The sequence below is a fragment of the Armigeres subalbatus genome, chromosome 3 (assembly GCF_024139115.2).
Source record: "Armigeres subalbatus isolate Guangzhou_Male chromosome 3, GZ_Asu_2, whole genome shotgun sequence".
Lineage (NCBI taxonomy): Eukaryota > Metazoa > Arthropoda > Insecta > Diptera > Culicidae > Armigeres > Armigeres subalbatus.
In genome coordinates, this window is record NC_085141.1 from 126,826,182 (window position 1) to 126,841,240 (window position 15,059).

A 15,059-nucleotide genomic window follows, 5' to 3' on the forward strand; every position below is an offset into this window, starting at 1 on the left:
CTGAGAGGAAAATTTGCGAAAATGTTCGCTTTTCTGAGCAAAACATCCGTGTGCAACTTTATTAGCAACAGGTACGTGGACACGATCGTCATCATCATCGTCGAAGGTGATCGTTCCCGTGCAGTCGCCTTGCTTCGAGCACCGGAGTGTATTTCCGCGACGATGGTCGTCGTCGTGACAAACGCGGCGAGAGTGTGCGAGGCTAATTTTTGGCAGATTTCCTGTTCGATCGTCGCTCTCCCGCTCGCTTGCCGTGAGTTCGATCGTTCGTTCTTCCGATGATGAGATTTTCGCGTCCAATTGTCAAACGGAAAGTTTTAGTTCGACAACGCGACCCGAACGATTGGCGCCGACTTAGCGCACGCGACCGACGAGTTGGAAAATCGCAATTTCCGGTGATCCGGCGATTGTATCCAATCCTCCGATAACGACAAGTAAACACTCAACAACGAAAAAGGGACCGGGCGGTCTCCGCAACGATCGGTAGAAAAAGTGGCTTTGTGTAGTGATTGAAACGACTTCGAATTCCTCGACTGTTCTGCGACAAGTAGGAAGACAACGACGACGACCAATTTCGAAAATAATTAACATCCCAAATCGACCTGAACTGTTTGAGTATTGACGGCGCAAAGTTGAGAAGTCACCCAGAAGTGTAACACTTGGAGGAAGTGAAATTTCGTGTGGATGAATTGCGCAGTACTTTTTGTGAGTAGTGAGACCCAGTACTAAGTCAGACGGTAAAAATAAACGTGTGTCACACCGAGCGTGCTGCAGCTGCTTGACGATCACCGTCGTCGTGTGTCCGTCGGTGAGTGAAATTGGTCGACGCTACCAGCAGCCGTACCGTGGAATGTGCTCGGCACGGGGAACGGTGGCTGGAATGTGAGGTGAAAATTTGTGCAATGCGTTTGGTTTTCTTTGTTGCATTTTGTTACGTGGAACTTTTCTTGCTTCCCTAACCTAACTTTGTTTGTAGACATTTTACACCAATTGGCAGAGAATGATTTTTGCAATTATTTCGACCCATACAACTACGATTTTGTTATGATTTTGAACAATTTTTATATCTTGGGGTATTCATTAAAAGAGGAAATTAATTTGGTTTCCACATGCCAAAAGGGTTTTATTCAGGACTATTTTTTTTTTTTGAAGGCATATTGTAATTGTCAAGATAAAAATAAAACTGATTTTTAGTCGTTCAAAAAACAAAGTGAATTTTTACCGCTTGTGAATAAGAAAATAAATCAGAAGGGTAGTTAGATGTTGGGCAACATAAGGCTATCGCTACGATTGATCTTTATTCCGTCGCTGCGTGAATCTGTTTTGTACTTTGAAGAAAAGAAGTATCGGTTAAGTATTCTTTTGTACCAAATAGTGATTTTAAAAAGAACTTATTGGCGCAGGGAGTGGGTAGGACAAGTAGGACATGTTCTACGCATTGTCAAGGCATTGTCCTAGCCATGATTATGGTAATAACATATCACATCGGTAGTAGCAAAAACAGCTGACAACGTTACTACAATTATGGCACGTTTAGAATTTAGTAATGATTGCTTCAAACCATCGGAGAACTGGAGAACTTGTAGAAATTTATGGAATCCATGACCTCTGCTAGAAGCTTCTAAAGATTTTCTAAAATTAGAAGCATTCCAGTATGTACTGTGCATAGAAATCAGAAACATTGCAGACCGTGATACTCAGGTTTATTGTAAAATATCTATCCATAAATCAAAGCGAGTGCAGTCCTTGATTTTAAACTAAATACGAAAATGACAAAAGCATGATGATTACTATTCCTGGTATCTTCACCGAAACTTGAAGTGGAGGAAGTGTTGATGTAGTACTAACTTAACAAGAGGCCTCCGACTCAGCGACACGCTTATGAGTACCACAGGGTTGGATAGCGGAGAAGGTATTTGTTGGGTTAGGATCTGTTTGTAACTAACAGTGTAACCGTATTAGATCTTATAACACAACACACCACGTAAAGGTGTCTACCCAGCATTATGGATAGAAGCATTCTAGGATGGGATATGGAACGAAAAGATCGAAGGACAAAAGATCGAAGAGATCAGTGGTCAAATGGATAAAAGGTGAAAAATGAACATAAATGAAGTAAGTCGAGTCAAGTACGAGACACTGATGACGGCCTTACTGTTGAGGTCGAAATACGTATCTGTCAAAGGTACAATAAAGTAGTGGAATTAAATGGAATAGTACAAACTCGTCTTATGACAAATAAATGAAGGTAAAAATGAACAAAATTATAAAATCTTAAATTTTTTTCAATATAAATCTTGGAAAATTCTTTCTGAATCGAAATCCAGCCACAGAGAACAGATGTTCATCTTGAATAGTACCGTTGTGTAAAACTTTGTACTGGTTATTTTTTAGTATGTCGTAATGCCTCCGTTGTGCGGTCATCTTGTTTACGTAGCGTAAGTCAATGCCATTGCTTGGTGAGATTGAGTCCGACATACAAGGGCCGTCTGCGTTGGCGGCGCTGAGGAGCTTTACACACGTTTTCAACAAAACTTTTTATGAACCTGCTGCCTGTTCTCTATAATCTAGCTCAAAACCTTTCTCCCCCAAGCTACAGCTAGTCTCTATCGTTGGGTCGCTGCAGTTAATGTTTCGTTTACGCTTCCATATCAACGGCGACAGAATCGCAGTTGTCAAGGAATAGGATCGCGTCGCGAATGTAACGAGGCGTGTGTTTGGTTGAATCTTTATTCTTTTTGATTACCCTAGTCTCGAGACAGTGAAGTTAAGTAATTAGTGCTTGAGAGATCGTGCACTTGTAGTACGCATAGTTTCTGTTGAAAAAATGCGATTCTTCACAAGCCACTACTGGAATATGTTATTTTTTTATTTCTTCAGACTAAGGCCGAAGTGGCCTGTGCGGTATATAAGAGTCTTGTCCATTCGGCCCGGTCCATGGATACACGTCGCCAACCACGCAGTCTACGGAGGGTCCGCAAGTCATCTTCCATCTGATCGATCCACCTTGCCCGCTGCGCACCTCGCCTTCTTGTGCCCGTCGGATCGTTGTCGAGAACCATTTTCACCGGGTTACAGTCCGACATTCTGGCTACGTGCCCGGCCCACCACAGTCGTCCGATTTTCGCGGTGTGAACGATGGATGGTTCTCCCAGCAGCTCATGCAACTCGTGGTTCATTCGCCTCCTCCACCGTCCGCCAAATACACCCCACCATAGATAGTACGCAGCACTTTTCTTTCGAAAACTCCGAGTGCTCCTCCGTTGGTCCGTTGGTCCTCCACGAGCATCGTTCAGGTCTCGTGTTCGTAGAGGACTACCGGTCTAATGAGCGTTTTGTAGATTGTCAGTTTGGTACTCCTTGCGGAGTCCAAAGTACGTACGATTTCCAGCCACTATGCGTCTCCAAATTTCTCTGCTGGTATCATTTTCGGCAGTCACCAGTGAGCCCAAGTACACAAATTCCTCTAGCACCTCGATTTCGTCACCACCGATGCAAATTCGCGGTGGCTGGCTCACATTGCCTTCTCTTGAACCTCTTCCTATCATGTACTTCGTCTTCGACGTGTTAATGACTAGTCCGATCCGCTTAGCTTTCCTCTGCAGTCTGATGTAGGCTTCCTCCATCTTCTCAAAGTTACTTGCCATAATATCTATATCGTTGGCGAAGCCAAATAGCTGGACGGACTTATTGAAAATTGTACCACTCGTGTTAATCCCTGCTCTTCGTATTACCCCTTCCAAAGCGATGGTGAATAGCAGACACGAAAGACCATCACCTTGCCGTAACCCTCTGCGGGTTTCGAAGGGACTCGAGAATGCCCCTGAAACTCGAACTACGCACATCACCCGATCCATCGTCGCTTTGATCAACCGTGTCAGTTTATCCGGAAATCCGTGTTCGTGCATTAGCTGCCATAGCTGGTCTAGATCGATTGTATCATATGCGGCTTTGAAGTCGATGAATAGATGATGTGTGGCCACGTTGTTATTTATTATTTATTCAGACTAAGGCCGAAGTGGCCTGTGCGGTATATAAGAGTCTTCTCCATTCGGCTCGGTCCATGGCTACACGTCGCCAACCACGCAGTCTACGGAGGGTCCGCAAGTCATCTTCCACCTGATCGATCCACCTTGCCCGCTGCGCACCTCGCCTTCTTGTTCCCGTCGGATCGTTGTCGAGAACCATTTTCACCGGGTCCGGTTCACTGTCCGACATTCTGGCTACATGCCCGGCCCATCGCAGTCGTCCGATTTTCGCGGTGTGAACGATGGATGGTTCTCCCAACAGCTGATGCAATTCGTGGTTCATTCGCCTCCTCCACGTACCGTCCGCCATCTGCACCCCACCATAGATGGTACGCAGCACTTTCCTTTCGAAAACTCAAGTGCGCGTTGGTCCTCCACGAGCATCGTCCAGGTCTCGTGTCCGTAGAGGACTACCGGTCTAATTAGCGTTTTGTAGATTGTCAGTTTGGTACGGCGGCGAACTCTATTCGATCGGAGCGTCTTGCGGAGTCCAAAGTACGTACGATTTCCAGCCACTATGCGTCTCCGAATTTCTCTGCTGGTGTCATTTTCGGCAGTCACCAGTGAGCCCAAGTACACAAATTCTTCTACCACCTCGATTTCGTCACCACCGATGCAAACTCGCGGTGGGTGGCTCACATTGGCTTCTCTTGAACCTCTTCCTATCATGTACTTCGTCTTCGACGTGTTGATGACTAGTCCGATCCGCTTAGCTTCCCTCTTCAGTCTGATGTAGGCTTCCTCCATCTTCTCAAAGTTACGTGCCATAATATCTATGTCGTCGGCGAAACCAAATAGCTGGACGGACTTATTGAAAATTGTACCACTCGTGTTAATCCCTGCTCTGCGTATTACACCTTCCAAAGCGATGTTGAATAGCAAACACGAAAGACCATCACCTTGCCGTAACCCTCTGCGGGTTTCGAAGGGACTCGAGAATGCCCCTGAAACTCGAACTACGCACATCACCCGATCCATCGTCGCTTTGATCAACCGTGTCAGTTTATCCGGAAAGCCGTGTTCGTGCATTAGCTGCCATAGCTGGTCCCGATCGATTGTATCATATGCGGCTTTGAAGTCGATGAATAGATGATGTGTGGACACGTTGTATTCGCGGCATTTCTGCAGTACTTGGCGAATGGCAAACACCTGGTCCGTGGTGGAGCGTTCACCCATAAAACCCGCCTGGTACTGCCCCACGAACTCCCTTGCAGTTGGTGCTAGTCGACGGCATAAAATTTGGGAGAGTACCTTGTAGGCGGCGTTCAGCAATGTGATTGCGCGGTAGTTGCTACAATCCAGCTTATCGCCCTTTTTGTAGATGGGACACCCCATCCCCTCCTGCGGCAAAACTTCCTCCTCCCAAATCTTGGTAATGACCCAGTGCAGCGCTCTAGCCAGTGCCTCACCACCGTGTTTAAATAGCTCTCCTGGTAGTTGGCCAACCCCAGGGGCTTTGTTGTTCTTGAGCCGGCCAATCTCCTTATGTCCTGCGCGCGTTCTTCCAGGTCCATCACCATACCGCCATCTTCGCCTGCCACATCGCCATTCAGGTGCTCTTCGTAGTGCTGCCGCAACCTTTGGATCACCTCACGCTCGTTCGTAAGAAGGTTCCCGTTTATGTCCTTACACATATCGGGCTGTGGCACGTGGCCCTTACGTGAACGGTTTAACTTCTCATAGAACTTTCGTGTGTTATTAGCGCGGTACAGTTGCTCCGTTTCTTCACGGTCTCGATCTTCCTGCTGGCGCTTTTTCCTCCGGAAAATCGAGTTTTGTCTGTTCCGCGCCTGTTTATATCGTGCCTCGTTCGCCCTCGTGCGGTGTTGCAGCAATTTCGCCCATGCTGCATTCTTCTCTTCCACTAACTGCTCACATTCGCCGTCATACCAGTCGTTTCTCTGATCCGGGGGCACCGTGCCAAGTGCAGCGGTTGCGGTGCTACCAATGGCGGATCGAATATCTCCAGCCATCTTTAAGAGATGCTGCGCCTAGCTGCTCTTCCGTTGGAAGTGCCACTTCCAGCTGCTGCGCGTATTCTTGGGCTAGTCTACCGTCTTGTAGCCGCCCAATGTTAAGCCGCGGCGTCCGACTTCGACGCGTGTTGTACACCGTCGAGAGTTTTGAGCGCAGGCATACTGCAACGAGGTAGTGGTCGGATTCAATATTCGCACTGCGGTAAGTGCGGACGTTCGTGATGTCGGAGAAGAATTTACCGTCGATTAGAACGTGGTCGATTTGGTTTTCCGTTTCTTGGTTAGGTGATCTCCATGTGGCCTTGTGGATATTTTTGCGGGGAAAGAAGGTGCTTCGAACTACCATTCCGCGGGAGGCTGCGAAGTTTATGCATCGTTGGCCGTTGTCATTCGATACGGTGTGCAGACTATCCGGTCCGATGACCGGTCTATACATTTCCCCCCTTCTACCTGTGCGTTCATGTCACCGATGACGATTTTAACGTCCCGCAGTGGGCATCCATCGTATGTCTGCTCCAGCTGTGCGTAAAACGCTTCTTTCTCGTCGTCGGGTCTCCCTTCGTGTGGGCAGTGCACGTTGATGATGCTATAGTTGAAGAAACGGCCTTTAATCCTCAGCTTGCATATCCTTGCGTTGATTGGCTGCCACCCAATCACACGATGGCGCATCTTACCCAGCACTATGAAGCCGGTTCCCAGCTCGTTGGTGGTGCCACAGCTTTGGTAGAAGGTAGCCGCTCGATGCCCGCTTTTCCACACTTTCTGTCCTGTCCAGCAAATCTCCTGCAGCGATACGACGTCGAAGTTGCAGGGATGTAATTCATCGTAGATCATCCTGTCGCAACCTGCGAAACCTAGCGACTTGCAGTTCCATGTTTCAAGCTTCCAATCGTGATTCGTCGCCTAGGTCTTTGCCGATTATATCGAGTCGCAATATCTCTTATATTGTTCGTAATGATTGGTTTTCCAGGCGGCTTATTGGGCCTGCGCAAACCTGAGTGACGGAGGTGTATTTTCATATATATTTTAGCCGAAATCCCCATGCAAATTTCAAATCAAATGCGCCAGCTTATGCAACAAGCGATTTAGCTGAAATTTTGAGAGATTGATTTTCTCACCAAAAGACACAATCCTGGGGGGTGCCCCGTGGAATTCGACAACATTTTTTTCTCCCCATACTAAGCTGGGCCAGTCTAATGTACATGATACATACACATGCATTGGCGGGCATGGAAAGCTTTCAATTAATAACTGTGGAAATGCTAATAGAACACTAAGTTGAAAAGTAGGTCAAGTTTCAGTTGGAATTTAGAGCCTAGAAGAAGTATGCCTTTTTGAGACAACTTCATCTTAAAAATAAACAAATCAACGCCAAAGGTGATGCTACCGATAAAGAAACAAGCTATAATCGATAGGCCACGCTCACTTGCCAACTGAAACCAATATCGTTTCTAATGAAAACTCATCCCACTCTACCGGACGGCAAATAAATAATCTGTCCCTATTCTCGTTCCTCATTCCAGGTTTTCATTGTTGGAGCATGTGCTGGGAGCATTCGTTCGGTGTCCATGGAACTCGTCGAGCATGCAAAAAAAAAACAAGCTACAGTAGCGTGACATTTGGGAAGTTTATTATGCAGAATTACATCCCACCGTTTTCTCGTAGCTAGGAAACTTACGTCCAATTATAAAGCATTGTTAAATCTGATGTTTTGTGAAGTGAACCTATCATAGTACGGAAGATACAATATTGGCAAGTCGAATAAAGTGTTTAGAGTAGAATTGTGCTGTCGAAAATGTGTGTTCGTGTCCTCAATGGAAGATCGATGTCTTAAATTTACAGAAACCCAACGAAGATTATAAGGTCATAGGGTGCAATTATTTTCCACGGGGGAGTACTTTGTGAAAATCTGAATTCTCGTGCTTCTGCTTTCATGATACCAAGCAGAAAGGGTTCGTGATATGGAGTTCGTGTCAATTAGCAACCACCAGTTTTTGATTTTAGTTTTTGTTTATTTATGTTCCAAGAGCGCTGCTCTCGTAGACGGCCCGAAAAATGTTAGCTATGCGTCGCGAAAGTGATCAAATCTACAGCGGCAGTTCCAGCAGTGCGATCAATCACCACCACCAGAGTGGCAGCGGTAGTAGCTCCAGTGCTTACAATCAACACTTGATTCCGTCCCACGCCGTCGGGAGTGCCAGCGGTGGTCATCTCACCAACAGTGCCCTTTCGGATCATTTGAACCAAGTCAGCAACAACATATGTAGTAGTGCCAGTGTAATCAGTGTTTCAAGTGCCGTGAATAGTGCGAACAGTGAATCAAACGCGAGTTCGGTCGCAACTAATGGTGGGTCCTCGGTGTCAACGGCGCCGTTCCACCATCACCACCATCACCATAATCAGTACCATCAACAACAAGTACAGCAGCACAATCAAACAGTTCCGCACCACCTACAGCATCATCCAAGTGTTGTTCACAACTTTAACGGCTTAGGTGGTGGAACCGCCTACGGAGGCTACTGCGGCTACGGAACGGGAAGTAAGTGGCGAGCTCTAGGAATTTGATAACCTTTGTTTGAATCGAGTAGGGGAAGTGGGGATAGCACGCCCGTCGCCCATAGGGGTTAAAACGCGCCACCCCTGAATAAGGTTAAATATCCCCATTTTGATTATTTTCAATAGTCTATACGATAAAGCAATGAAAAATATTGCCATTGGATACATATATTTCATGATTTTCTCTAGTTATACATGAAAACTCGAAAAACGATTTTTGCGTGTTTTGATGCAATTCTAGCTCGGTGGAATTTAGTCTTTCTGTCGCTGTTATACATTGATAAATTAATAATTGAGCCATGAGCCATGCTGCTTACTCGTGTTCTTTATGTTCCACACGAAATCGTCGTCAAAAATGGTTTTAAAACGATTTTATGGGCCTTCAAACTTCTGAGGTCGGTGTGGGGCATTACGCCCATGCTCATTTCGTATGACCGAAACAGCTGAAACATTCGGTTAATTGCCTTAGTGTAGGCAATTAAAATGAAAATCAGTACGATAAGCACATGCGCGTTTTAACCCATCCACTGGCGCATCTCACCCCGCATGGTTTCAAAATCATCCCGAATAGAAATAAATTGTACGCCGAATAGTTGATATTAAGTATTAGTTTTCTATTAAACTTATAATAATCATAAACTGTATAATACATGTATATTCATACGATTACCAAAATTAACGATCTAATCATATACAATGATTTGCAGATTATACATTCTGTAATAAGGATTACCTGATATAATTTTAATATAAACGTATCATATCATAAATAATTCAGATAGTTTTTTCCAACACAAAATTTATGTGTTTTCTTTTTTAGTGTATTAGTGACAATTGTTCGGGCCAACCGCCATTCAAGTTTTTTCTCGAGGCTGCGATGATGTGTTGTGAAAAAAAGAAAATGTGAAGGCTGAAACAAAAAACGCGGATCAGAATGCATCTAAGTGGAAACTGATTACTACGAACTAAAAAGCTGATATAAATATATCCATTGTTTATTTCCAGAAATATAACCTCCTAAAAGGAAAATGGCATACGCCATTACATTAGAGAAACGACTGAATCACGGGAAATGTTTGCGAAGGTAAGAATGGTCTATGACGGGCCTTATTTGATGTATGTATTAATCTCGGTATCAATGTGTATGACCCACAACCATCCGCATTGCTCCTTCAATCAACATTTGCCGTCAAAAACTTTTATTCCCCCAAAAACCTAGATTAATTCACTTGTAGCGATAATGGTGCCTTTCTCACACATTATTAGAAAAAAATGTAAAAGAAAACACATTAGATGATGCTAAGGAATCCATATTTATGTTACAGCCATTAATTGTTTTCTTTAATTTATTTTATAGGACATACAAAGAGTCACTGATGGGAGAGCAGCATATTCCCTGGAGATGGACAAAAATTCTGCATCACACAAAATCGCATCAGAGGTATTTTTGCAAACAGTTGAACAAGAACTTGTCATATGCAGAAAATTGAAAAAATTGATTGACTACAACTATGAAAGATGTGAAATAAAATACAGAAACACTTGTTTTGTGCTCAATTATTCTATAATGAACTGAATAAACCTAAATCTCATGGCAATCGTAGCAGGAATAGTAGTATTCTTTAACTATCATATCCTGTATAATCGTTTGATAAATAGTAATATACATATTGTAATACGGCTATCGTATAATTGAATGTTTATCAAACACCTTTCAATTTGGATTAACCATGGAATCTTCATTTGTTTTAACAAAAATCATACTTTTGATCTTCTTGGTTGAATGCAATTATAATCCGAATAATCACATGACAAAAAATGATGATTAGCCAACGATATATGGTAAAATTGCTTAGCAAAAATATATGGAAAAGTTGGCTTTTTTGAATGGTAACGATACTTAACAACCCATTCAGTGTATCGTCTGATATCGGATTATTGTAAACCCTATCGTGAATATTATTCATCGTATGATTATTGTTCGATATTTTTTATGATTCCATTAAAACTTCAATTACAATTATTTATAATCAAAAAACGATAACTCGAAAAATAGTTGTATAATATCATTCTATTCGGGATTTTTTTTCGGGTGCTTTTTAAAAATCAAATTTCTGTGAAATAAAATGGACAATTAGATATCTGTTATCGGTAATCAGTCGCAGATATGCTGTTCTTCAGTATGCGCTTATGAAAACTGGCTGAAATGGTGGTTTTCATTGATAAAAATGGCATTTTCCTTAACGAGGGCGTCCTACCCCCAGTTCCCCTACCTTGCAGGGAAACTGTCTGAAATTTTTGAAAAGAAATAACAAATGTGATAAAACGTTCTTTGCTTTTCTTGTGCACCAAAAGTATGTAAATGCTCTCAGATCACTTTTAAAGCCAGTATTTGATAGAAGGCGTGGAGATTCATAGCGGTATATACCCATCGGTTTACGTAGAAGAATTGAGGTGATATCTGCATGTGCTTTGGAGTAATTCAAATTATGACTTCTTCATTTCCCTATACGATCACATTTGTCATTTAAGGAACACTTCTAAATTTTCAGATAATTTGGTTGTAATTTGACTACGTACACGTCATTTTAAGCGTTTTTGAGAATTACATTGTGTGAATGTCTTCTTCTTCAATGGCTGTACTTTCCAACTGGAGCTTGGCCGGCTTTTCAGCTTAGTATTCCATTAGCATTTCCTCAGTTATTAATTGAAAGTTTTTCTGCACACTATTCTACGCCAAATATGTTTTAAAAATGAAAAGCATATTTACAACAGTATTTTGCATATATACAAAAGTTTTGAGCATAACGGATCCGTATTCAAGTCATTGTGTTAAATAATTTAAGAATTTTGGTATTGATAATTGAAAGGGCAAGATAATTTCGATTATTCTGAACATGTCAGTAATGAAAAAAGCGAGATAATGTCTTGGTTATTTGTATAAGTATAAACAAATCAAGTTCATTATTGCAAATTGAGGAAACACTCTTCGTCTTTCCAACGATATGCTGATCTCTAAGATCGGTTGAGAAATGTTGGAGTTATGACAGTTTTGGTGAGTCAAGAATTGACAAAGATCAAGGGGTCCATAAAAGTGATTTCTGGTATAACCAACGAGGGGTCCACCTTTCTGAAGAATTTAACTCAGATCCTCAATATACTCGCTGAAAGCTTTCGAATGAACATAAAATTAGGCATTTTTATTAAGGCCCAAATTACCGTAATCCAGTCATTGACAAGAAAATAGCCACGTGCTTGTACCACCCCCAGGAAAAAATCCGCCCACTGAGGAGAAAATGCATTCCCCAACTGAATCGGGGAAGCACTCTTGTTTTAAAACTACATCAACATATAGTGGTGACTTCAATACATCCGTGGGATGCTTCATTTGGATGAATTTCGTAATATTATTTAAAAAAAACTGCCTTTTGCAGAAAATATTGCAAAGTTGAAAAAATATTTTTCCAGGAGGGGAAACCGTCGATTTATTCTCACGCTCTCTTATACTTTGCAGATACTCGAAAATCATCGTTCAGTGTTGCGTGTTGATTTGTTCTATATGTTATGCTTGTTTTCTCGAATATGTACGTAAACATCAAGCAATAATCTATGAAAATGATGCTTTTCATGCTATATATTGACACTAAATATTAGATGTGAGCTAGAACTGTAAAAACGCAAGCATTCATAAGCAACGCAGGTTATTTATTTTTTCATAATTCAAGTGTTGATAATGTAATGTAATGCTAAAATAATAATGTAATGCTAAAACGGCATCACTTTTCATGTACACAGAGTGTTGAAGGCTAGGTGGACTGTATGCTGCGCTGCTGGTCGGATGGATTGCCCGTTCCCCTCGTGGGACCGAGCCACGGTTGGACAACACCGGTGGTTGCCGTCGCAATGGAGGCAGGTCTGGGACTGGCTGCCTGTTGACGATGGATCGTCCCTCTGGATAGGCCGAAACGGCCGTCGAAAATTATTTAACTCTTTCAGTTGGAAAATTATTATTAACTCTGAATTGGCTCTGAAAAGAGCCGGTTGGAGTGGTGTTGAAAAGGGAGCGAACGTTGGAGCAAAACACAGAGCTGCACAGTTTAGTTCTTCATTTTATGTATTCATTTTCTTCGGGATACACAAATTTTCTTCGTAGCCTCGCTGCTACCACTACCACTACGCAACGCTTGCGATATCGGGCGACGTCGGTGACGATGCATCAGCAAAAATCAGCTGCACCACCCCTCGCACTCCTACGGCTGTAGCTCGACGCACAGCTGCTGATCGCCGCACGGCTGCGGGTGTCGGGTCGGTCTCGTTCTCGCTCGTTGCTGTATTCCTTTTCGGGTCTGCTGCTTCGGCTTGCTTCGTCCGTGGCGTTTGAACAACTGAATGACGCTTGCAGAACAGCGCGCTGTTTTATAGTTGAATCGAGATGACTACTGCGCTCTGATTGGTTGATTGTATCTGACCAATCACCGTACTTCAGCCCGTCTTGCGGACTGAACATTCTCCCCCAGGGAAGTGCTAATGCCGCAATTTTTGGATCAGAGGATTTGAGGTTATCGAGTATTGGCAATGGTGCTAATTTATGTATTGGTCTTTTATAGATTCCAGATTTTGTTTTAACGTCCACAACTCTAACTAATTCGTCCGCCCCAGGGTACACTGTAATTACGCGACCTAGCTTCCAATTTTGCGGAGGAACATTCTCTTCTTTCAACAGCACGATTAAATCAGGTCTGACATTCACTCGTTTCTGAGTCCACTTGCCTCTAACCTGCAGTTCTGTCAAATATTCTCTAGACCAGCGGTTCCAAAAATGCTCGCGTAGCTGTTGGACATATTGCCAACGAGATAAACGATTGGCCGGAATTTGTAGATATGACGGTTCGGGAACGGCATGGAGAGGACGTCCAATCATAAAATGAGCAGGAGTTAGGGCTTCCGGATCTTGAGGGTCATTGGAGTGCGCAAATAAGGGTCTGGAGTTTAGAATTGCTTCCACTTGGCATAAGAGAGTGTAGAGCTCGAAAATTGTAAGGGATGCTGACTGATATACCTTTTTGAGGACAGACTTCACGCTTTTCACCCCAGCCTCCCATAGGCCTCCGAAATGGGGGAGCTGGAGGAATGGTTCGCCAGACGATCTCCTTGGTCTGGCAAAGCTCGAACAGTTTTCGCTGGGTAACTTCGTTCTGAAACATCACATAGAGCTGGTGCAGCTCTGACTTGGCCCCAATAAAATTAGTACCATTGTCGCTGTGTACGGTATGTGGAGTACCTTTCCGTGCCACAAATCGATGAAAAGCTGCTAAAAGGCTTCCGTTGAAAGATTCTCTACTGCCTCCAAGTGAATGGCCTTTGTTGCCATACAAACAAAAATGCAAATGTAACCCTTAACTGGAGTCGCTTTCCGAGCCGCCTGTTTCACAAGGATGGGTCCTGCGTAGTCGATTCCTACTTGGGCAAAAACTGGTTCCTCGTTGACTCTATAGGAAGGAAGGTCACCCATTTGCTGATCGATCGTAGTTGGACTAATACGGAAGCAAGTTACACAGTTTCTTATCACCTTTCGAACAGTCGATTTAGCGTTCAACAACCAAAAGTTTTGCCTAAGGATGGTTATCACGCTAGATAGTCCCACGTGCAAATTCTCACGATGGATTGTTGCAATTAGGCTCCGAGTTACTGGGTTTTTGTCGGGAAGAATAAGCTGATGTTTTGTGTGGTACGGTAACTGAGAATGGCGGATTCTCCTCCCACCCGTAACAAGTCATTATCAAGAAAGGGATTCAAGCTGCCCAGTCGATGATTATTGTCTCCATCTTTAACCTTCTCTATCTCACGGAATAATTCCTGTTGCTGAATGGAACCAACTATCTTTATCATTGCCCCTCGTAGTTCTTGTATAGATAGATAAGGAGTTACGACACGATCTTCTTTCTTCTTACGTGAATTGGAGAGAAAGCGCAGAACATAAGCAACAATTCGCTGAGTTTTACGGAAGGACTCAAATTTTGTCAGAATAGGAAACTCTTCAAATTTCATTGCCACACACCAAAAAATTATGAATATTACAGGTGATGTATTTCAATAAAATGACACAAAACCACATGACATAAACAGAATCGTATATTTTTCAATGTCAGATGATTTAAAATTACATGTCACGGAGCCTAAACTCAGCACCCGTTGCAACGCACCTAACGCACAAGCAGTCAATGACTTGATGCAGTGAAATACTTGTTCAGTGCAAATCGTGGAACCAGTTTTACTTCGATCATCCCTCTTTCAAGAAACGGAGATAGCTGAGTGGTAGCGTGCTGGGCTCTCACTCAGCGGACTTATGTTCGATTCTCGTTCTGATCAATCAATTTTTTTGTCAATAAAGTTGTGATGTAAAATTAAAGTATCCCCTAATTTTACGTCAAAATGACGCTCGTATATGTCGGTGTCACAGCACCTAAAATTACATGATTATTTTTAGGTGTGCACGTGC

The 15,059-nt window shown here is 43.2% G+C and overlaps 1 protein-coding gene across 1 annotated transcript in view; it reads left to right on the forward strand.

The window, feature by feature from the left end:
• The first annotated feature begins 264 nt into the window (after positions 1-264).
• The window catches only part of LOC134227232 (serine-rich adhesin for platelets-like), a 455,923-nt gene continuing 441,128 nt past the window's right edge, over positions 265-15,059 (forward strand). The window contains exons 1-2 of the mRNA XM_062708581.1: positions 265-808; positions 7,528-8,543. Of these exons, the coding sequence (XP_062564565.1) occupies positions 8,060-8,543 (484 nt within the window). The 5' untranslated portion in view covers positions 265-808; positions 7,528-8,059. The remainder of the gene's footprint in view (positions 809-7,527; positions 8,544-15,059) is intronic.